Below are 25,274 nucleotides of genomic sequence, written 5' to 3'. Positions count from 1 at the left end.
TGTTTCTCTGCAAATATCTCACTTTTCCTTTACTGCTGCTGGGTCAAAATCTTGGAACTCCCTAACAGCAATCTGGGTGTCCCAAAGACTGCAATAATTCAAGAAAGCACCTTCTTTCTTGGGCAATTTGATATCTACATCCTGTGAAAGGATTAAAAAGAAACATTTGTTATTGAACATACTGTGTGCAAAGGTTGGTGCATGGGATATAACCATCTGGTCAGATCTAACTAACTCGCACATCAGATTCACCATTAGTTTTTCATTTGTTGAGTCTCTGGTCGGGATTGATGTACAGGATGTATAGTTCTTGAGGATGCTGCAGTAGCATCCCTTCCTCTGAGGCAGAGGATTCAAGTCCCACATCTGAACAGGTTGATTAAAAATCTCCACACTGAGAAGAGGGTCAAGTAGTAATGCTGGCAGACTTGTACTGCTTATGAGCTGTGGTCTACTAGCATCTGGCCTCAAGTCATGAAGTTCTTGGCAGTTCCTGCACATTTGTACTTTTCTAGTTAATTTGTTGATAAATTTCAGGCTTTTTTACTGAAAAATCTGATCTCCCATCAAGGCAGTGGTCATTCAATCTCGCCAGGAATGACTCCAAACTACATCTCTACTTTGAAGATGACTTCGCATACAGTATGTTCAATAACAAATGTTTCTTTTTAATCCTTTCACAGGATGTAGATATCAAAGTGCCCAAGAGAGAAGGTGCTTTCTTGAACCACTGCAGTCTTTGGGCTGTGGGAACACCCAGATTGCTGTTAGGGAGTGCCAGGATTTTGAACCAGCAGCAATGAAGGAAAAGTGAGATATTTTCAAATTAGAAAGGTGAGTGCCTTGGTGGGAGTTTGCAGGTCTTCACGCTGCCATGGCCTTTTTAGGTGGTAGAAGTCACAGGTTTAGAGGATGTTGGCAAAGTTGCCACACTGCATCTTGTAGATGGTACACACTGTGCACCAGTAAAGGAAGTGAATGTTTAGGTTGGTGCATGGGATATAATCATGCAAGGCAGCTGTGTGCTGAGTAGTGCTGAGTTTCACCTGATTATGAGCTCCACACATCTAGGAAAAGGGATATGCAAAGAGGTCATCCCACAGTACAAAGCTAGACATCTTCGCTGTGCCTGGAGCGATCATTTTGCACTGCACATTATTCAGGTGGGATGCTGGTGGATAGAGGGCTGCATCTGGTAGCGAACTAACATTCAACATGCTCGACAGAATGATAATAACCTTACTGCGTTGCAGTGTATTGTGGAGATATCTAACCCCATGAGAATGTAGTGACCGTGCAACTTCTGAAGGAATAACTGCAGGCAGAAGGTTCCACGTACAAGCAAACAGAGTTCTGGAAAATAATGACATTGAGCAAAATCATTTAAATTTGGGTCTTTATTAAGATGCTACATAGCCAAACAGGATTGGTCATTACAGCATAGACTATTTAACTACAGTACTAATATTCATTGTGTTCTCTCTGATAAACAGTTAATTATATACAAAATAGTTGCCCAACTGCTGTAGTCCAATATTGAATGATCAAAGCTGATAGTACACATCTAATTTCACTGTAGTGCCTAAGGCATGTGTGGGGGCGACTATCCCACAATGTGGTTCTCAGCAGCAATGGCCTTGTCAGTCCACCAAGCTCCCAAATGTGGGTTGAGCAGATAGCAGGTAACAATCTTTGACTTTAGTTACTTGTATTAAGTGTGAAATGGAATACAGGAGGTCCTTTATTATTTGTCAAATAAAAGCATGGGACAATACGTTAAAGAGTAAGTGGATCTAGCCATTTGTTTTTTTTTGCTATTCTATCTTCTTTCTAACCCTGACACCGGCCATTCTGAAAGACGGCATTGACTGAAACTGTTCAACACTTTTCCCTTTTGGGGTTGGGAAGACAGGGCGCTTTTGAAAATCTTACATGGGATTGATAAGCTCACTTTCCCAGCCACCCAGCCCAGTTATACACACCAGGTGGCAGAGACAGCACCAGCATTCATTTAGTGTACATAAACTGGTAATCCTGTGACAGGTACCATAATCTTACATGATTAAAATGACACCTAGAATATGCCATCACCACATCAAAATGTTCTCTCTTGATCCTCACCCACCCACCCCCACCCGATGATGTGAGAACTCTCTGCATGTGCAACTTACTGTACAACTTTATAATTAACACAAGGTTTCTCCCGATTATCTTACTGTACTTGTGCAAAGGGGTAACTGAAAGGCAAGAACCCGTGAGATGCTGTACATTAAAGTGTTTTTTTTATTTTAATTTTTGATCATGAAATCATTTCTACCCCATGATATGGCAGATCAAACAAAAAGACAACCCAAGCTAACAGACCACCAGCATGCTGCCTCTGTCTACAATACCAGTTTTCCCACAATTGTCCCCAGGATAAAGAACAGGACAACCATAGCGATCATCCGAGTGGCAGGTCCTTCTTCTTTGATCATTATATTCTTGGATAGTATAGGATTCCCAGGCTGAGTAACCCTCCTCATTCGCAGCCCATCATCCTCCTACAGTACAAAAAACAGTTCAAAAGGTCCTTTAATCATAAGAGTTTGCTGACTGAGGTGAGCAACAGAATACCTTTCACCTCAAGCCCAGGCAAGTACAGTACAGGTCGTTCTTCTAGAATGTGATGGTTGCATTCTTTTGCAACCCTGCATTATATAAAATTGCGTGGTAAAAACAGGGCTTAAAGCATTGGTGATGGAACCATGGCACAGCCAACACATGTTTTAAAAGTTTGAGTTTTAGAAAAGTGTCCCCAGTTTGTCAATTGAGTTACAGTGAATTCACATTAACAAAATGATTATTATAGCAAAATGACCTGTACAGTTTAAATACATGGTAATGCTCCTTCTACATTGTCCCCATCAAACACTCCCAGGACAGATGCAGCGTGGAGTCAGACACAGAGTAAAGTTTCCTCTACATTCTGCTCAGTAAATAATCCAAAGATAGGCACAGCATGGGCTTAGATAGAAAGCTCACTCCACATTATCCCCATCAAACACTGCCAGGGCAGGTAACACATAGGACTAGTTACAGAATTTGATTATACAGTGCTTTAGTGATGTGGTATTACCCCCAAGCTGAAAGAAACCCCAATTGTGCACCAGCAAGTCTTTGTTTTATTTCACATTGTGCCATCTCATGCCCTTCACTGTCAATGACAATGTCAACATGTCACTATTTGGGTTAAACAAAAGCCCTAGATGCTGAAGTTCAGCTCAGTAACTTAGGTGCAGAGGAGGAGTAAAAGGACAGATGATGATTAAGGGATGAGCCATTGCAGCGAGTTGGGACAGTAAGCCAAGGATCAGCAATCTGCTTTAGCTGAGGAACTTCTCTTTAAAAAATAGTCTACGTAAAATAAAAACTATTAGGAGCTGCAAATGAAAGTTTCACAAATAAGCAAACTGACCCTACCAGGATGAGTCATTCCCATTAATAATATAATTAAATCTATGGTTTTTATTTCTCAATAGAAAAAAAGTTATCTTAACTCTGAATTGATAGTTTTAAAAACATTTTACTATAATTCTGAAGTTTCAGTGTGGGCTTACCAGAGACTGACATTGCAAGGTAATTTCACAAGGAGTAACAGAGAAAGGATTTCAATCCCATGTCTTGGCTGTAATACAGACTGGAGTTTCAATGGTAAGTAGGCTAGTGCAGGAATTTCCAACCTGCCATGCCCAATTTTTATCAGTCAGTTTGGATTACCATTAAAAATAAATAAGTTCAAAAATGAACTTGATTATGGGGCGAAAATATTTAACAGAACTAGTTACAGAATTTGTTATAACTCCAATTGTGCAGGACTTTCACAGAAGTCATCACTGCGCTCAAAATAAATGCACTCAACTGGGAGAGCTATACTGTGTTTTTGGTTTGAGAAACAGCTTTCAGGTTGTCACTACTTTGTTTCTTATATAACCAAGATGTTAAATTATTTAAAATGTGATAGTGGAAATTTTTTTTTTAAATCGCTTGAATCAATAGCTAAAGAAATCCTTAATTCTCAGGATCATACATATAAAGTTTGTTTCAAAGATAATTTTAATAACAAAATTATGCCGACTTCACGCAGAGGGCTATGAATCTTTGGAACTCTCTACCTCACAGGGTTGCAAATGCTCTGTTGTTGGTTATACTTATGGTTGAGATAGCCACTTTCTTTGGTCTCTCAAGGGGTAAGGGGATAGGTGGGAAAATGGGAGTTGGAGGCCCTAGGAAACAGATTCCTTTCAAAGGGGTATAAAAGGGGAACCTCCGGTAACTGTCTGTGTGGAGTTTGCACATTCTCCCCGTGTCTGTGTGGGTTTCCTCTGGGTGCTCCGGTTTCCTCCCACAGTCCAAAGATGTGCAGGTCAGGTGAACTGGCCATGCTAAATTGCCCGTAGTGTTAGGTGTATTAGTCAGAGGGGAATGGGTCTGGGTGGGTTACTCTTCGGAAGGTCGGTGTGGACTTGTTGGATTGAAGGGCCTGTTTCCACACGGTAGGGAATCTAATCTAATCAAAAAATACCCCACAACATTATTTTGAAGAGCTAGGGTACTTGCCCAGTTGGCCTGACCAACAATTGACCCTTGGTTATCACCAACAGAATTAGAATTAGGTTTATTGTCACATGTACTTCAGTTACAAAAGCACAGGAGTACAGTGAAAAGTGTATAATGTCACCAACACATGGATCATCTTAGGTACAAAAATAGAGAAAATAAAGAAAAAACATTACACAACATTACAGATATACATAGCATAAATTAGGAAAATAAAAAATAAAAATAAAAAGATAGCCATTACAGTCTTTCTGTAAGGGCTATAAACAGATGACCTGCTTGTTATTACATTGCTACTTGTAGGAGCTTGCTTTGTTACAAATTGGTTACCAGGTTTTGCGTGTTACATAGAATCATAGAGTCATACAACACGAAAACAGACCTTCAGTCCAACTCATCTGCACCGACCAGACATCCCAAACTAATCTTATCCCATTTGTCAGCAAATAGCCTATATCACTCTAACGCCTTCCTATTCATATGCCCATTGATGGCTTTTAAAATCTGGAATTGTATTCGGTTCCACCACCACCAGACATGCACTACCCATGTTTGAAAAATATACCCTCAGCTCTTTTTTAAGTCTTTCCCCTCTCACCTGAAACCTAAGATCTCTAATTTTGAACTCTCCTATCCCAGGAAAAAGACCCTATACATGCTCCTCATAATTTTATAAACTTCTAAAAGTTCACCCCTTGGTCTCCAATGCTCCAGGCAAAATAGCCCCAGCCTATTTACTCAACCAAGATGCAGCACCTCGCATTTATCTAAATTAAATTCCACCTGCCACTCCTCAGCCCACTGGCCCATCTGATTAAGGTCCCATTGTACTCTGAGATAATAATCTTCATTGCCCACCACTCCACCTATTTTGGTGTCATCTGCAAACTTACGAACCATGTCTCCTGTATTCCCATCTAAATCATTTATGTAAATGAGAAAAGCAATGGACTCAGCATGGATCCTTGCAGCACAGCACACCACAGTCACAGGCTTCCAGTCTTAAGAACATCGCTCCACTACCACCCTCAAGTCAATTATTTATTCAACTGGCTAGCTTCCTCTGGAACCATGTGATCTAACCTTACTAACCAGTCTACCACGCAGAGCTCTGTCGAATAATATTTTAGTGAAGTCCACGTAGGCAATGTCTATCGTTCTGCCTTCAATCTTCTTTGTTACCTCTTCAAAAAACTGATTCAAGTTAGTGAGACATTATTTCCCAAGCACAAAACCATGCCAGATACATCTAATTGGTCTTTACCTTTCCAAATGCACGTAAATCCTATCCCTCAGAATTCCCTCCTACAGCTTACCCACTACTGACGTAAGGCTCACTAGTCTTTGGTTCCTTAGCTTTTCCTTACAGTCTTACTTCCAAAGGATTTCACAGCTGCAAAGTGCTTTGAATATTCCAAGGTTGTGAACAGTACATCAATCCACCTCGCTTCTGTTTTCATCCAGGAAGCCTCACCTTTAATTGTTTGTTCTCCTCACGGAGTCTCTGAACCTCTGATTTAAGTATCCTGCAGTCGTCCATCACTTTCCTCAAGTCTGAATCATCCAGGGAGGAGCTGGTTGATTTTGTCATCATGGAGGCTTCTGTTTTCAGTGAAGTGGAAGTGACTTTATTCATCTCCAGCTCATGCTGCAGAAAATGGTCCAAAAATAATTATTAAATAAAATGAAATAAAAATGCCACATTTGAATCTAAAATTATTTAGATTAGAATGATTTAACATAGCTATCAGTTCTGTTACAAGTTAGTGACACAGGAGATGGGGATTTTGCTCATTGTCAGTTTGGATAAATAACAGCATTCTCACCTCCAAGTGAGGTTCTCAAAGGTTCAAACAGTCCGACACTGAGTGAGGACTGTATTGGTGGATGCATCATCTCTTGGTGAGATATTCAGCTAAAGTCCTAAAGCAGAGGAGCTCTCCCGGTTAATGCTTATTGCTTAATCAACATCAAAGTCAATTCATACGGTCACCTATTTTGCTGTTTGAGGGATTGTTTGTGCGTTTGCATTGGCTGCTCTAGTTATGAAACCATAATGAACATAAGAATGTACTGACTGTAAATCACTTAAGGGTGGCATGAGCAGGTGGAAGACCACCATATATACAAGTTCCTTCTTTAACTGAAATAAAGGACACTAATTTTTTTCCCTCTTGCCTAAGTATTGGGCGACACCAAAGTCAAGCACTGAATGAGGAAGTCTGAACCCCCCAGTTCTAGATCAGCAACACTACTCTCGCTGACAGTTAAATCTGACAATGCATGGCCTTTGAGTAAGTCGATAATCAGCCACTTCTATAGAACAATGCTCTCAGATTGAGTATGCTTGTTCCACTAAAACCATTCTTCATGTTTCTGTCCAGGCTGAAGTTGCACACAGTTCTGAGGAGTGAAAACACTGTTGCATTACATTCAGATGTAGATGTATTTGCAGATGCATGGATTTATAGAGATTTCAGGACATGGTGACTGGTGAAAAATTCCGATGCAGTAAGTAACAGATGCCACTGAGAAATTGACAGCAACTGAAGTAAGTTTCTTCGAAGGGTGAGGGACCCTGTGGAATGCACACCACATCTTCTCAACTGTCCTTTGTGCCATTCAATTGCATGAGGATTGAAAACACAGGTAAAAAGACAAACAGAAGTTAAAACTAGAACACGAAGGAAAGCAGGAAGTATCAGAAATGGACAGCAAGAGCTGTCAAAGTCGGAAGGGGAAAGGACAGGTGCATGGATTAAACCATTCAGAATGTTAGCACTGGTCTCCCATCATTTGCCATAAAACAACTGGGAAGTGGATATGGTGAACACTAGACTGAGCTTGTTTTATATGCACACCATCCTGGCCAAGGACAATCTCACATCTTTTAGTTTTGAATGGGTACACTCACTGTTTAGTTTTCAAGTGGGTTGCATGCCTTTCAGGGTATTATTACAAATTACTTAAATCTTATTTTAGTGAGTCTTCACACACACACACACACACACACACGCGTGTGCACAAGCACTTATTTAGTACACTAGGTATCTGGCACAGACCTTGAACAGATAGTACGTGTTCATATGCACAGATACATTAAGTTAAGGGTAGGAATGCCATGATAATGTTGAACATTACAGCTAGTGCTGCAAGAAAAAAATCTGTGTCAAGAATAACAATATTTAAGATATTATACTTGCCCTGATTATGTGTCCTGTAATATACTGTCACACAATATGTATTGAGGTAGTTTGAATTGTCAAAGCCGCCTGGTTGTGGGGGCTCCTGTGTTTCCTTTTGTAAAACACTGCAGACCACCAACTCTTAATGGGGAAGTGTGACATGGAGGGGTAGGTATAAGATTGTTCATTATATAATGATACCTTACATCACTAACACCAAGTGGAATTGGTATATTAACCCTGAGCAGAGAGGTCCACTTTCAGGAATTCCGCAACAAATTACGACAAAAGTTGTAGCCAGCCCGACATTCCTACAATGAGCTCCTGATTTCCACTCTATTGTGGAGCCAGAACAGGTTGAGAAAATAATTATATTTATGGAGTGGAATTTGGAAACTTTACAAGCAACCTCTTATACAAGCAACCTCTTATACAATGCAAGAAAAGGAACGGGATTTCAGATTTCTTAATAACCCACCAGAAGTGAAAAATTCAAAATGGCAAAGTCTGGCAAGAGTCCTTGTGTGAGAAACCTCTTGATTGCAATGAGACTCCATTCTTACATATTTACAGCACAGGATGGGTTTACATAAGCCCATTCCTTAAGATAGGTTAGTGATATGGCATAGAAAGAACAAGATCTTGTTTCCAATAGACTCCCACCATTTGAAGCACGGTATCAGACCATGCGATGTGAATAGTAGTGTTACTGGGGCTGAAGTCAGTATGTGCTGAAGGGGAATGTCACACCACGTATATTATATATCATGACATCACCACATCCAAGAACTGGTTAGGACAAAACGGTCAATCCAAGACAACATTAATCTCACAACCGTGAGGGATTACATTTACATCCTTACATTTCTCTTTCTGTGTACTGGACGCCACTGAAACATTAAGAGAAAATGTTGCGGAGTTATACATTTAATAATACAGTACCCTCTGGTCTTTCAGAATAAGGTGACAAATATCTCCCATAGTCGTCTCTGCCTCACCACCGATATTTCACATTTTTTGATTTGCACAGTGTGCAGCTGTGAAACAGAAGCAGCTCAGGGGGCCGTTCCAGCAAAAGCACATTTTCCACATTTTGAATGGATTATAAATTTGAGAGTGTCTCTCAATACAGAAGACCATTCAGAGGTTTGTGACGATGTTAGCCCTTTCAGGTTGGCCTAGCTGGTCTCACTCTTTTCTCCAGTAGCCCTGGAAGTGTTTCCTTTCCAAGTATTTTGTTATCGGTGTCTACCCATTGCAAAGATGACAAAATCTCCCCTAATTCGTTCTCACCTTACATACCAGCAAACTCAAATAATGTAACTTATCACTTTCCATCCTGGCCATGTTCTACGTTTCTCAAGATGGAAGTGTCATAGGGTTCGACAGCTACTAACAGCCGGTTAGAATGTGAGAGCCTGGTGTGGAGTCAGGCTATGTTACCGAGGTCTCACAGACATCCACATTCATGTACATTCCTTTTGGGGCTACTGCCTTAATGCTGGGATCCCGTTGATCTGGAGTTTTGAGTTCCTTAGCCTAGGGGTACCAAGTTACCAATTAAAGCAATCCAAGAGTGGCTCAAACTGAGATGAGAAAACCTGTACAGGTCTCACGGCTTGCATGGTGTGGCACTGCACTTCATGGTGCTTGTCAAGCATTCTAAAAGACGGCTTCTCCAACTTAAACTCTGAACTTTCCACCAACTGACTGCGTTGATGGACATGGAGGTAGCAGCCACCTACCAATTATACACTGTCCCACTTGTTTCGAGCACAGGCACAGGATGACGTCCTAAATTAGAGACTACAACAGGTGAGTTCAATTTGGAACATTCGCCAGCAGAGGACTCAATGAGAGAGAGAGAGAGAGAGAGAGAGAGAGAGGGAGGGAGAGAGGGGGAGAGAGAGGGAGGGGGAGAGAGAGGGAGGGAGGGGGAGAGAGAGGGAGGGAGGGAGGGGGAGTGTCTGAACAAGGTGCCATAAGTATGTGATGGTCATTGAGACTCTTTTGGTGCAGTGATAGTGTTCTTATCTCTGAGCCAGCTAAGTCTCATCTGCTCCAGAGCTGTGCAATAACATCTCTGAACAAGCTGGTTAGAAAATATCTTGCAGATAGTCATTCTTAATTTCAGTAAGGAATTTGGGGGAAACTAATTTGCCTGGAGAATGGTGAGGATGTGGAACTCACTGGCACAAGAATAGCTTAGATGCATTGAAACTGTGGTCTTATTTAATGAAGCAGGATGGGAGGAGTTTCACATGAAGGGAAGAAATGGTTATTGATCCATTGGGACATATGTACTGTTAAATGCAACCTAATATGTAATTAGGTGAGGTCAAAGGTGTGGCTGATTGTAGTCCATTCAGGTGTGTTGTCCAAAACATCATTGTTTCCTGGCATCAAGATGGGTGTGAACAAGATGAAACAGCAATCCAACTCACAACTGAAGCCTGGTCCCGCTATAAATTAGGGTACACTTCATAGATGAGGGACTTCAGTTGGATACAGAACTAGCTCGAAGGTAGAAGACAAAGGATGGTGGTGGAGCGTTGCTTTTCAGACTGGAGGCCTGTGACCAGCAGTGTGCCACAAGGATTGGTGCTGGGTCCACTGCTTTACGTCATTTCTATAAATGAACTGGAAGGGAACATTGGAGGTATGGTTAGTAAGTTTGCAGATGACATCAAAATTGGAGGTGTAGTGGTCAGCCAAGAAGGTTACCTCAGAGTACAATGGGATCTTGATCAGATGGGCCAATAGGCCAAAGATTGGCAGATGGAGTTTAATTTAGATAAACGTGAGGTGCTGCATTTTGGAAAAGCAAATCAGGGCAGGACCTGTACATTTAATGGTACAAAGAGACTGTGAATTGCAGGTTCATGGTTCTTTGAAAGTGGAGTCACAGGTAGATAGGATAGTGAAGGGGGTGTTTGGTATGCTTGCCTTTACTGGCTAGCGCATTGAGTATATGAGTTGGGAGGTCTTTTTTCATTGGAACAAAGAAGGATGAGAGGTGATTTGCTAGAGGTGTATAAGGCATTGAGAGGCATAGATAGAGTGGATAGCCAGAGACTCTTTCCCAGGGCGGAAATGGCTATCACGAGGGGGGCATAATTTGAAGATGATTAGAGGAAGGTTTAGAGGAGATGTCAGAGATAGGTTCTTTACACAGTGGTGGGTGTGTGGAATGCACTGCCAGCAGTGGTACTACAGTCAGATACATTAGGGACATTTAAATGACTCTTGGATAGGCACTTAGATGATAGTAAAACGAAGGGTATGTAAGTTTGATCTTAGAGTAGGATAAAAGGTCAGCACAACATCGAGGGCCGAAGGGCCTGCATTGTTCTATGTTGCAGCGGTACAGAACATTGGTTCGGCCACTTATGAAATACTGCGTTCAATTCTGGCTCCTTGTTATGGGAAGGATGTTGTGCAACCTAAAAAGGTTCATAAAAGATTTACAAGGATGTTGTCAGATTTGGAGGGTTTGAACTAAAGAGAGAGGCTGAATAGACTAGGACTATTTTCCCTGGAGCATCAGAGGTTGACGGGAAAAAGTGAGGTCTGCAGATGCTGGAGATCAAAGTTGAAACTTTATTGCTGGAACAGCACAGCAGGTCAGGCAGCATCCAGGGAACAGGAGATTCGACGTTTCGGGCACAGGCCTTCCTGAGGAAGGGCCTGTGCCCGAAACGTCGAATCTCCTGTTCCCTGGATGCTGCCTGACCTGCTGTGCTGTTCCAGCAATAAAGTTTCAACATCAGAGGTTGACGGTGACCTTATGGAGATTTTTAAAACCATGAAGGGCATGGACAGGGTAAACAGCCAAGATCTTTTCCCTGGGGTGGGGGAGTCCAAAACTAGGGGGTATAGGTTTAAGGTGCGAAGGGAAACATTTCAAAGGACCTACGGGGCAACTTTTTCATGGAAAGGGTACTGTATGTGTGTGTGGAATGAGCTGTCAGATGAAGCGGTGAAGGCTGCTACAATTACAACATTTAAAAAGCATCTGGATGGGTATCTGAATAGGGAGGATTTAGAGTTATATGGGACTAAAATGATTTAGGATATCTGGTTGCCATGGACGAGTTGGACCGAAGGGTCTGTTTTTGTGCTGTATATCTGTATGACTCTATTGAGACAGGCCGCAGATCGCTCAGAACAAAGGGAAACAGGCATTCTTTTAAATGAACGACAAAATATTGCCAGGTAGTCCACGAAGGCAAGTGACATGTTGTACTGTTTAGAGGTGACATATTAGTGAGATTGCATGTGGAGTGTCCATGTACTTTTGGTCTCCTTATTTATGGTGGCATGATTTGGTTTGGTGGGTGGGACATTTCCCCCCAGCAATGGAGGTGGATCAGAGAACTTTCACTAGGATGACTCCTAGGGTAAAGGGGTTGTTGTTAGCTCATTGGAATTTAAGAGGCATGAGAGGAGATGTAATTGAAAATACATGATTCTGAGGTGGCTTGTAGATTAGATTACGAGAGAATGTACTACTTGTAGGGAAGTATAGAAGTAGGCCTCATAGTTTCATTGAGCCACCATACAATAGGAAGGGTGTGGTTGCACTGGAGGAGGTGCAGACAAGATTCAGCAAGGGTTTGAGCATTTTTGCAGCGAAGGGAGGCTGGATAGGCTTGGGTTGTTTTCTGTAAAGCTGAGAAGGCAGGAGGAGTGGGGTTCCTGATTGAGGTAATAAGATTATGAAATATATGGACAGGGTGGATAGGAAGCAGCTGTTCCTCTTAATTGAAAAGTCAATAACGAAAAGGCATAATATTAAAGAGAAGGGAAGGAGAATTTGAGGAAACTTCTTTTCACTCAGAGGGTGGCAGGAATCCAGAACACACTGCCTCAGAGGGTAATAGAGGCAGGAAACCTCACATTTTAAAAGTATGTGGATGAGCACTTGAAATGTCATAACCATGTACAAAATATTTAGTTCCTCTGCTGGCAAAGGTTGAATATGAAATGATACTGAATATACACAAACATTCAGTTATAGCATACATCATAAAATCCAGTTAAGAGTCGAAGAGTGTGGTGTTGGGAAAGCACAGCCGGTCAGGCAACATCCGCGGAGCAGGAGAATTGATGTTTCAAGCATAAACTCTTCATCAGCTTTCCCAGCACCACAATCTTCGACTCTGATATCAAGCATCTGCAGTCCCTACTTTCTCCTATAAAATCTAGTTAAGCCAAGTTATTAATGACCAGTGTTTGTACTCCACAGGTGATCAACATGATTAAGTTGAGTGGCGCTGAAGTCTGTAAAAAATAATGGCAGTGTACAAAAGCAGAATGTGATCCCAACAATACTGAGATTTGAGGGTTTAGCTGGTACAATGCTTAGTTTTGTGTAGCTTAAGTTTGTACCTTCAATCAACTACCTTGAAGTTTCCTGCCATTTCCATTAAGTTGCAACCTTCAAAGTATTAGTGGTTAAAATTAGATTGAATTACGTCTCAGTCAGACATGTAATTACCCTGATCATAAAATGCCCACTTGCTATGTTCCAATTTTGGGCACCACTGCTGTAGCTAGAATACCAGACTCAAGTGATCACCAGGTGCTGATCTTAGTTGGAAAATCCCCAGGGCTGGGGTTCCCTTCCTCCCTTCCAGACAAGAATCTTTTCAACTTACTGTTTTCTCATTCTCAGAGGGCAGTTCAAAGACGCACCGCAGCTTGGAATCCATTAAATCATCGGGCTTTGCCTCTTTCCACTGGAAACAATCAATAAACAGGTTAAGCATTTAATCACTGACAACCCCTTGTAAACCTAATAGAGGAGCAAAAGATCATTTCACACTCAGGTGGTCTGTTACACCAGGAATTGGAATATGTGGAAGATCTCAGATAGTTCACTGAGGCAGACAGTGGGAGCCCAATTTGATGATCCAACAGATGGCATTGGTCAACATCCAGTTTCATTTGTATACAACTACTTATGACTCAGCTCGCAAGCTCAAACAGGAGGTGAGCCAGTAGGAGCACATCGAATAAGATTGAATTTTACACAAACTATACCAAAGAGGTTCAAATTCAGACATAGATTGCAATACATCAAACTCAGAAACACAACAGTCAGTGAGTTTGTCACTACTAATATTTCGTGGCACTGATTGCCAGTCTTAAATTTTATGTGTAAGCACTGTGTGTAATGTGATGGTGGGAATGATGACTGGGGACAACAACTGAGTGTAGGGTAGGGGTAAATGAGTGAAGAAAGAATAATGGATTTTGGGAGCAGCAGAGAGATCAACAGACCCAGGGAGAGTATGTGTGGGGGTGCGGATGTGCTTTTTTTTGGGGGGGGGGGGGAGGCATTGAGCATGAGTTGTGTGCTCGAGCACGGGTGGAGTGTGCGGTGTGCGTGCACCCAGAATGTGTGTGTGTGGGGGGTATGAGAGTCGAGAGTGTGGTGCTGGAAAAGCACAGCAGGTCAGGCAGCGTCCAAGGAGCAGGAGAATCGACGTTTCAGGCATAAGCCCTTCATCAGGAATGAGAATGAAGGGCTTATATACCCAAAACGTCGATTCTCCTGCTTTTCGGATGCTGCCTTACCTGCAGTACTTTTCCAGCATCACACACTCAACTCTGATCTCCAGCATCTGCTGCCATCACTTTCTTCTGGTATGAGCGCGCGCGTGCGAGGTGCAAGAGCATGTGCATGGTGTGTGCATGTTGAGACAGAGGTGGTTGCAGAGGGACAGAAAAGATTCAGAAGAAAATGGAGGGTGTGGTAAGAAGCAATATTGGAGTTTACCTATTTTAATTCTGCACTTTAGGAATGAGTGGTATTGGTGTTATGAGCACAAATTTATTTAAATTACCATCATCAGTAGAATGACTTTGCAGTATGCTGTTGTCATCTGCTTCTACTGACTATCTGAGGCAGAAAGGCTAAATTAAATATGATTTTCCTGTCCAACCTGCTTTATGGACATTAGTAGCAGCCTTGAATGAGCACTTTCCACTGTTACTGGATATCTAAATATAGCCTTGTAATTAGTGATCTCCATTTCAGACAGAAAACCATTTTAACAGGCAGCAAAAGAGGAGGATTCTGGGTAATTCAAGATGGAGGTCAGGAAAATTTGTGGCTGTATGAGTTGCTCCTTTTTTGAGGTATTTTAGGTGTTGGAGGTGATTTCCTCGAATTCCAGGAGCAGCAATTGCTGTTTTATATGCTGTTGCGTTGTCTTGGAACTTTGGAGAAAAAAGTCAAAATAAGGGCACTTTTAAAAGGGAGGAGGACAGACAAAAGGCAGCACAGGGATGGTAAAGGAAAGAGAGAGAAACCTACACTGCTAACTGACATAACAGTGAACCTGCGCAATTACTGCCTTTGCTGTTTGAATTCATATATCTCTGGACATCGGAGTGCGTCTAGGAAAACTTAAACAGCAAAATTCACAACTGATCTTGGAGGAACCTGTTTCCCAGAAGTCACAGCACAGAAACAATAATTTTAAGTGTAGCCTTGCTGTAAATCTACAATGGCGATTAGAGTGGGTTCTTTCCTGATTATATGTTTTATTAAGATCTGTCTCCTGACTAAATTTTAAAAATATAAGCGATAAGTATGAAGTTAGCCTGGAGCAGTGTTTGTTTAGAGCAGTAAGACAGTGCTATTTTCTGGGTCTGTAGATTGTGAAGGAGCAAAAATGGCCTTTAATAGAGTGATATGCTCTTCCTGTTGGATGTTGGAGTTTGGAGAGAGTTTACGTGTTACTGAGGATTATATCTGCAATAAATGTCTTTGGTTGCGAATCCTACATCTCTATGACTCTATCAGACTGAATGGATCAGTTGGAGTGACCATTGGAGGCAATGAGGAACTTAGAGAGCAAGGGGGTGTGACGGATGGCAGTTATAGGAAGGTAGAAAAGCCACAGATACAGTCAGACAGATGGGTTAACTCCAAGAAAGGTAGGCAGGTAGTGCAGGAGTCTTCTGTGGCTATCCCCATTTCAAACAAGAATGCTGTTTTGGAAAATGTAGGGAGTGATGGATTCTCAGGGAAAGGTAGCACAAACAGCCAAATTTCTGGTATCAAGACAGGCTCTAATGAGGGGTACATCGGGTTCCAAGCAATCGATTGTGTTAGGGGACTCTCTAGTCAGGCACAGACAGACGTTTCTGCAGCCAGCAGTGAAAAATCAGAATGGTGTGTTGCCTCCCTGGTGTCAGGATCAAGAATGTCTCTGAGAGGGTGCAGACTGTTCTCAAAGGGGAGAGGGATCAACTCGAAGTAATTGAACACATTTGAACAAACCATATAGGAAGGTAAAAGAATGAGGTTCTGAAGGGACAATATAGAAAGTTATGCAAAAATTTAAAAATGAGGTCCTCATGAGTAGTAATATCTGGATTATTCCCAGTGCTATGAGCTAGTGAGGGCAGGAATAGGATGATAGAGTAGATGAATGCATGGCTGAGGAGCTGGTGTATGGGAGAAGGATTCACATTTTTGGATCATTGGAATCTCTTCTGGGGTAGAAGTGACCTGTACAAGAAAGATGGATTGCACCCGAATTGGACGGGGATTAATATACTGTTATTTGGGTGGAACTGAGAAATACGAAAGGGATGATTACCTTATTTGGATTGTATTATAGACCCCCTAACAGTCATTGGGAAATTGAGAAACAAATTTGTAAGGAGATTTCAGTTATCTGTAAGAATAATAGGGTGGTTATGGTAGTGGATTTTAACTTTCCAAACATACATTGGGACTGCCATGGTGTTAAGGGTTTCAATGGAGAAGAATTTGTTAAGTGTGTACAGGTAGACAACCCTTTAGCTGAAATCCTGAAAAGCTCCTAAGTCCGAAGGTTTTTTGTGTAATTTTTTTTCTCATCAACTAGGTTGTTCAGCGAGCAAACAGTTAAGCCAAGTCCACACCCACTTGATGCATGTCACCAGATGCGACAATGGGGGGGGGGGCAGCACTGGCAGGCCTCAATTCTCTCTACAGGCCCATTTTATTCACAGTAAGTCTATTCTTCGGAAAGATTTCACCATCAAACTGCCACTTATTCTGAAATTCGCAAAATTCTGAATTCCGAAAACCAGCTTGTCCGGAGCATTTCGGATAAGGGATTGTGCACCTGTACAAGAAGATTTTCTGATTCAGTATATGGATGTATCTACTAGAGAAGGTGCAAAACTTGACCTACTCTTGGGAAATAAGACAGGGCAGGTAACGGAGGTGTCCGTGGGGGAGCACTTTGGGGCCAACAACCGTAATTCTATTAGTTTTAAAATAGTGATGGAAAATGATAGACCAGAACTAAAAGTTGAAGTTCTAAATTGGAGAAAGGCCAATTTTGACGGTATTAGGCAAGAACTTTCAAAAGCTGATTGGGGGCAGATGTTCACAGGTAAAGGGTTGGCTGGAAACTGGAAAGCCTTCAGAAATTAGATAACGAGAATCCAGAGACAGTATGTTCCTATTAGGGTGAAAGGAAAGGCTGGTAGGTATAGGAAATACTGGATGTCTAGAGAAATTGAGGGAGCGGTTAAGCAAAAGGAAGCATATGTCAGGTATAGACAGGAGAGATCAAATGAATCCTTAGAAGAGTATAAAGGCATATACTTAAGAGGGAAATTAGGAGGGCAAAAAGGCGACATGAGATAGCTTTGGCAAATAATGTATTTGTAAAATCCTTTTGGATTTTCCTTAACACTAAGGACAAAAGGGTAACTTGGGTAAGAAGAGGGCCCCTCAAAAGATCGGCAAGGCAGCCTCTGTAGAACAGCTGCAGATGTGGGAGATACTTAATGACTATTTTGCATTAGTGTTTACTGTGGAGAAGGACATGGAAGATATAGAATGTAAGGAAATAGATGGTGACATCTTGAAAAATGTCCATATTACAGAGGAGGAAGTGCTGGATGTCTTGCAACGCATAAAATGTGGAAAAATGCCCAGGACCTGATCAGGTGTACCCTTGAACTCTGTGGGAAGCTAGGGAAGTGATTGCTGGGCCCCTAGCTGAGATATCTATGTCACTGATAGTCACAGATGAGGTGCCGGAAGACCGGAGGTTGGCATACATGGTGCCACTGTTTAAGAAAGGTGGCAAGGATAAGCCGGGAAACTATAGGCCAGGGAGCCTGACGTCGGTGAAGGGCAAGTTGTTGGAGGGAATCCGCAGGGACAGGATGTACATGTATTTGGAAAGACAACAACTGATTAGCGATAGTCAACATGGCTTTGTGTGTGGGAAATTACATCTCACAAACTTGATTGAGTTTTTTGAAGAAATAACCAAGAGGATTGATGAGGGCAGAGCGGTGGACGTGATCTATATGGACTTCAGTAAGGCATTAGACAAGGTTCCCCATGGGAGACTGGTTAGCAAGGTTAGATCTCATAGGTAGAAGACAGAGGGTGGTGGTGGAGGGTTACTTTTCAGATTGGAGGCCTGTGACCAGTGGAGTGCCACAAGGATCAGTGCTAGGTCCACTACTTTTTGTCATTTATATAAACAATTTGGATGTGAACATGTGAGGTATAGATAGTAAGTTTGCAGATGACACCAAAATTGGAGGTGTAGTGGACAGCAAAGGTTAACTCAGATCTTGATCAGATGGGCCAATGGGATGAGGAGTGGCAGGTGGAGTTTAATTTAGATAATTGCGAGATGCTGCATTTTGGAAAAGCAAATCTTAGCAGGGCTTATACACTTAATGTTAAGGTCCTAAGGAGTGTTGCTGAACAAAGAGACCTTGGAGAGCAGGTTCACAGCTCCTTGAAAGTGGAGTGGCAGGTAGATAGGATAGTGAAGAAGGCGTTTGGTATGCTTTCTTTTATTGATCAGAGTCATGAGTACAGGAGTTGGGAGCTCATGTTGCGGCTGTACAGGACATTGGTTAGGCCACGTTTGGAATATTGCGTGCAATTCTGGTCTCCTTCCTATCGGAAGATGCTGTGAAACTTGAAAAGGTTCAGAAAAGAATAACAAAGATGTTGCCAGGGTTGGAGAATTTGAGCTATAGGGACAGAGAGGCTGAATAGGCTGGGACTGTTCTCTCTGGAGCATTGGAGGTTGAGGAGTGAACTTAGAGGTTTATAAAATCATGAGGGGCATGAACAGCGTAAATAGACGAAGTCTTTTTCCTGGGATGGTCGAAGTCCAGAACTGGAGGGCATAGGTTTATGGTGAGAGGGGCAAGTTTTAAAAGGGACCTAAGGGGCAACTTTTTCACACAGAGGGTGGTGCATGTATGGAATGAGTTGACAGATGAAATGGTGGAGGCTGGTACAATTGTAACATTTAAAAGGCATCTGGATGGGTATATGAATAGGAAGGGTTTAGAGGGATATGGGCTGGCAAATGGGTCCAGATGAGGTTAGCATATTTGGTCGGCATGGATGAGATGGACCGAAGGGTCTGTTTCCGTGCTGTACATCTCCATTACTCTAAATGCAGTTATTTAATGTTAGATTTATGACCTCATGACTGACATTAACAATTTTCCACTCTGCACAATTTCCTTACCAAATGATCTATCTCTTCATTGTGCTCTTAAAGAGCCATAGTTCCTCCAGCTTAGTAACAACCAAAGCATTCGGAATATATGGCTTCTAACTCTGTTCTTAAGCATAATATATCTTCGGCAAATCTTCATCGCTATATGATAAATAGCACCTAGTCAACAGGATTTCTAATTTTGGGGAAAAACACAGTCTTAAATGCATATTCAAAATTTGGAATGTCTGTTTCCCTTCCCATGCAGTGGGTTTGTAGCAATATCTGCCACAGAGATAAGAGAATCTAAAAGAAATTAGCTCATATTTGCACCATAAAATCATGAATTAGGGGTCTGGAGCTTGTACAGACCCAGTCAGAAACATCCTTTCTGCAACCACCCTGTGCTTGCTTTAAAGAATCAGTTCTCATTATTCTAAAGTTTAGGAAATAGATTGGTTGTATCAACTGCAAGATTATAATAACGTATTCTACAAATGGAAGTGGGAGGTTACAATGGGACAGGGCCAATCTAAGCAGATGGGCAAAATTTTGACAGTTTTAGTTTAATACTGGAATGTGTGAACCAACTCACTTTGGATCCCAGAAAAGACAAATCAGAATGACAAGTGCCTTGGACCTGCTGAGGAAGATATTTTTGTGTTTGTGCAGACAATAATGGAAGACTGGCGCAGGTGCAAAACAAAACCTAATCAAAATAGTTAATACTGTTGGCTCTTATCTCAAGAGAACAGGAATAAGCTGTAAAGAACACTGGTTAGTCCCAAATGAAGCACTATGTTCAGTTCTGCCAGTTTATGCTTGAGCAAGACACACTAGCTTTGGAGGGTACGAAGCCCAGAAACATCCAAATGATATCAGGACTAATGGGGGTCGGTTAACTCAGTTGGCTGGATTGCTTCTTTGTGATGCTAGCAGTGCAGGTTAAATTCCCAAACCAAAGCTGAGGTTACAATAAAGGACCCACCTTCTCAACCTCACCTGAGGTTTGGTGACCCTCAGGTTAAACTCACCACCAGTCGTCTCCCTCTAATGAGAGAGTAGAGTAGCCGTGTGATCTTCTGGGACAGTGGTGACTTTCTTACTTTACTAGGACTGAAATGCTAAAGCACGCAGACAGGTTGCATAAAATTGGCTTACGTTCTTTGGAAGTTAGAAGATCAAAGGGTGGACTACCCTGATGTGTTCAAAATACACTAAGTATCATTAGGAAAGGTACACAATCCTGAATAATAAAGTATGGTGTGAACACGTGAGCAAGGACATTCGGAAATCAGATAATTTGGAAGGATAAATCAGGGTAGGACTAAAACACTTGAGGTAAGGTTCTGAAGAGTGTTGCCAAATAAAGAGACCGTTGAGTGCAGGTTTATAGTTCCTTGAAAGTGCAGTCGCAGGTAGACAGGATAATGAAGAAGGCATTTCTTGTACCTGTCTTTATTGGTCAGTATAATGAGTATAAGAGTTGGGAGGTCATATTGCGGCTGTACAGGGCATTGGTTAGGCCACTTTTGGAATACTGTGATCAGTTCTGGTCTCTCTGCTATAGGAAAGATGTTAAACTTGAAAGGGTTCTGAAAAGATTTACGTGGATAATGCCACGGTTGGAGGGCTTAAACCATAGGTACAGGCTGAATAGGCTGGGGCTATTTTCCCTGGAGCATTGGAAGCTGAGGGGTGACCTTATAAGAGGTTTATATAATCATGAGGGGCATAGATAGGATGAACAGCCATAATCAGATAACAGTGGTTAGCACTGCTGCCTCACAGCGCCAGAGACCCGGGTTCAATTCCCGCCTCTGGCGACTCTCTGTGTGGAGTTTGCACATTCTCCCCGTGTCTGCGTGGGTTTCCTCCGGGTGCTCCGGTTTCCTCCCACAATCCAAAAATGTGCAGGTTAGGTGAATTGGCCATGCTAAATTGCCTGTAGTGTTAGGTGAAGAGGTAAATGTAGGGGAATGGGTCTGGATGAGTTGTGCTTCGGTGGGTCGGTGTGGACTTGTTGGGCCAAAGGGCCTGTTTCCACACTGTAAGTAATCTAATCTAATCTAATCTTATCTAATCTAATCTTTTCCCCAGGATAGGGGAGTCCCAAAGCTAGCAGGCACAGGTTTAAGTTAAGAGGGAAAAGATTTAAAAGGGGCAACTTAATGACACAGAGGGTGGTGCATGTATGGAATGAACTGCCAGAGGAACAACTACAACAGTTAAAAGGCATCTGGATTGGTATTTGAATAGGAATGGTTTAGAGGGATATGGGCCAAAGGCTAGCAAATAGGACTAGACTAATTTAGGACATCTGGTTGGCACGGAGCAGTTGGACCAAAGGGTCTGTTTCCATGCTATACATCTCCATGACTCTGACTACTGCAAAGAATAATGCAAATGCAGAATTCTCTCCCTGAGAGGCTCAGGATCACTTGACATTTTCATGACAGAAACACTCATATAGTACATTAAATGAAATCTAAATACATATTGTAGTAAAAAAAGCTGGTACGTACTACTGCTTCCATATCCTGGCAGTCTGCTGGAGCAACCATGGACTGAACCATAAATTTGTGCTTGCTTTTCTCATTGGGGTCATAGTCAAATGGCTGTAGCATCACTGTGAAAAGAAAAAAAGAACACGGTGGATGAGAAGAAAGGTGTGCGCTGCTCCAATTACTGTCTTCCTCTCTCTACTGAGCACGAGCTACTCCACAATATCTACCCAGTTAGCAGCAAGTTGACATTGCATACAAATATGATGCATATATATATATATATATATATATATATATTCTGGCCACTTTCTATTTTTGTGGGCTGTAGAGGGATAATGTTAAACCACTCTCAAAAGTAAACCAAACTTTAAGCTGCAATACTTTGACTAGCTAAACATCTATGAAAAACACCATGGCAGTAGTAAAAACAAAAATGTGCATTCCCAGAGATTCTGAACAAATAACCTTTCAAAATAAAAGTTAAGGATAGACAGTAAACCAAAACATGTTAGCAGCTAGTTGGTAACTTGATTGCTGCAATTGAACACAGGAATCCCACTCAGTTCCACTGCAGCCTTCTGACACTATACCTTCGCATCTATAAGGCGAGAGACAAAGAAGTCATCTAACATTCTAAGTGTCAATACCTGTTGAAACTTACATTCAATTCTCTTCTCAGTATGAAATGGAGTATCCAGACAGTGACTGTGGGTTCATGCAAGATAAATCACTGTCACAGACAAATGTTATGCTACTAGTTTATCAATCAATTATTAGCCCAAATACCTTTCCTGACGGTACGACATTGATTGGGAATGATTTATTTTCCATTAGCCTCTTGCTTTTTCAGGGACAACTCCTATTCACTCAGGGAAATACGCAGTGTAATCATTGTGTGTGTTATTCAGTATAGGATAGGAATGCAAAACAGAGATGTGACCATGTGCTTTCAACAAGAACATTCTGCGGTCTGCTCAGGGGAAGGAACTTGGAACCACAACTTGAACTTTGCACTGTAACATAAATAATGTTTTTCATCAATCCCATCAAGTGGCAAATTTAGAGGCACCAAGATGAAAGGTGGAACATCAGAACAATGTGCGGTCTCAACTCAATGGAGATGCTGGAGTAAAATCATACTTACTGTGTCACCTACGTCTTGCAGTCCATTTAGAGATTTAACAAAAGTAAGTTTCATTTAATGCTGGGAGGGATAACTGAAGCCTAGAGCATGTGGTACCTGGTGATGTAGGATATTTTCAAGGCTTGAAATGTCTCAGATGTCTACATATGCAGAAGGATTCCTTCTCAGCTGAACATTTTAGAGTCTGAGGGTGCTTTGGAGACACTTGCCAGCATCAGCAAAGCCAGTTCATGAAGAAAGAAGAGAAAGGAAAGATAAATTCATCATAGTCCCAGAGGACTGCTCTCTCGTTGAAGAGAGATCCGGATGGTGGTTTAACTTTAGGGTCACCACGCCTCAGGCACCAGGTATGGTTGAGAACACAGGGCCTTTATGATTGACAGTCAGTCAGTTTGGGAATTGAAACTGCAACTGCTGGCATCACTCTGCAGCAAAACCAGCTGTCAAGCCAACTGAGCTAACCAACACTAGAAGCGCAAAGAGAAAACAATGTTTGGCTTCTGCAAATGCTTGAACACCTTGAATACCAAAGATGTGTGGCAATGACAATCATCTTGCAGAAGCTATTGTAAACTGCAGTGCAGATTTGAGATAAGGGGTCCATAACTAGGCACTGCTAAGGAATTCTGGATTAGTGGTGCTGGAAGAGCACAGCAGTTCAGGCAGCATCCGAGGAGCAGCAAAATCGACGTTTTGGGCAAAAGCCCTTCATCAGGAATAAAGGCAGAGAGCCTGAAGGGTGGAGAGATAAGCTAGAGGAGGGTGGGGGTGGGGAGAAAGTAGCATAGAGTACAATAGGTGAGTGGGGGAGGAGATGAAGGTGATAGGTCAGGGAGGAGGGTGGAGTGGATAGGTGGAAAAGAAGATAGGTAGGTAGGACAAGTCATGGGGACAGTGCTGAGCTGGAAGTTTGGAACTAGGGTGAGGCAGGGAGGGCCGCAGATCCTCCAATAATGTTAGGAGGCTGCTTAATGCAATTCAAGCATGTCAACAACAGTCAATACAGAGATTGGTGATTTCTCTAGATGCAGAGAAGGCACTTGACCGAGTTGAGTGGCTATACCTTTTCTATGCTCATTTTATTTTTAATCAAATCCAGCAGTTTCGGTGCCTCGCCTGACACAATGCATCATCTCGTTTGGCATCTTTTCAGGGCACAAGATCAATTTTGCAAAATCAGAGGCCATGCCACTGGGTGGTCTTACGAAGATGCTAGGTCTGGAGGGCGAATCTCGATTCTGGTCACAGGAGAGTTTTATGTATTTGGGCATTTTCATCACTCCAGTTCTTGATCAGTTATTTAAAGCTAATTTTGTTCAATTATTCAACAAAATCAAATAAGACCTTCAAAGATGGGAGGTGCTTCCGGTCTCATGGTTAGGTCGGACAGCTCTTATTAAGATGAATATTCTCTCCTGTTTGTTATACCCCATACGAATGATCCCCCTAATTTTCGATAAGCAAATGTTCAGGAGACTGAACGGCTGGTTCAGCTCTTTTATTTGGCATCATAAGCGGCCCCTTATTAAATTAGCTAAACTGCAATTTCCTCACAGACTAGGGGGAGTAATCTCCCAGACATTAAAACCTATCAAACAAGCTCGCTTTTATCTTACATGAGTGATTGGGCTTGTGGGAACCCTCTTTCAATATTGTTAGATATCGAAACCTCTCAGGTAAAGTGCCCTCTTACTAGCTTCCTGTTTTTAGACAATATTAAGGAATATTGCCATAACTCAATAGTTATCAATACTGTCAAAGCATGGAGGGCAATTCAGCAGAGAGAAGGCAATATTGGCAAAACATCTTTTCTTACACCTATAGTGGGTATGCCGGGTTTTCTTTTTTTTAGAATTCAGAGTGTGGAAACAGGCCCTTCAGCCCAACAAGTAAATGTAGGGGTATGGGTGGGTTGCACTTCGGCGGGTCAGTGTGGACTTGTTGGGCCGAAGGGCCTGTTTCCACACTGTAAGTAATCTAATCTAAGTCCACACTGCCCCTTCAAAGAGTATCCCTCCCAGAACCATTACTCTGCATTTCCCCTGACGAATGCACCTAACCTATACATCCCTGAACACTACGGACAATTTAGCATGGCCAATTGACCTAAACTGCACATCTTTTAACCGTGGGAGGAAACTGGAGCACCAGAAGGGAACCTATGCAGACTCAGGCAGAATGTGCAAACTCCACACAGACAGTTGCCCGAGGCTGGAATCAAACCCGTGTCCATGGCACTGTGAAGCAGCTGTGCTAATCACTGAGCCACTGTGCCTCCCTAAAACCAGGGATGATGGATTCAGAATTCAAACATTGGGCAACTAAGGGTGTTGCATGGCTG

The 25,274-nt window shown here is 42.2% G+C and overlaps 1 protein-coding gene and 1 long non-coding RNA gene across 3 annotated transcripts in view; one reads left to right on the top strand and one right to left on the bottom strand.

Annotated features, from left to right (window-relative positions):
* LOC148147680 (uncharacterized) overlaps positions 1 to 25,274 on the top strand; it is a 320,610-nt gene that overhangs the window by 257,041 nt on the left and 38,295 nt on the right. The window lies entirely within an intron of this gene.
* LOC122559936 (vesicle-associated membrane protein-associated protein B/C) overlaps positions 1,380 to 25,274 on the bottom strand; it is a 118,869-nt gene continuing 94,974 nt past the window's right edge. Inside the window, exons 3-7 of one of the 2 annotated variants that reach the window (XM_087995015.1) lie at positions 21,808 to 21,911; positions 13,445 to 13,525; positions 8,648 to 8,674; positions 6,074 to 6,247; positions 1,380 to 2,543 (exon numbers count right to left, since the gene is read on the bottom strand). In XM_087995015.1, coding sequence (XP_087851141.1) covers positions 2,385 to 2,543; positions 6,074 to 6,247; positions 8,648 to 8,674; positions 13,445 to 13,525; positions 21,808 to 21,911 — 545 coding nt within the window. In that variant the 3' untranslated portion in view covers positions 1,380 to 2,384. The remainder of the gene's footprint in view (positions 2,544 to 6,073; positions 6,248 to 8,647; positions 8,675 to 13,444; positions 13,526 to 21,807; positions 21,912 to 25,274) is intronic. The other variant, XM_087995016.1, reaches the window with a different exon arrangement.

This window comes from Chiloscyllium plagiosum, unplaced genomic scaffold (genome assembly GCF_037043375.1).
Source record: "Chiloscyllium plagiosum isolate Xiang-an unplaced genomic scaffold, Cpla_swu_hap1 HiC_scaffold_15, whole genome shotgun sequence".
Classification (NCBI taxonomy): domain Eukaryota; kingdom Metazoa; phylum Chordata; class Chondrichthyes; order Orectolobiformes; family Hemiscylliidae; genus Chiloscyllium; species Chiloscyllium plagiosum.
This window is presented reverse-complemented; position numbering and strand designations above follow the sequence as displayed.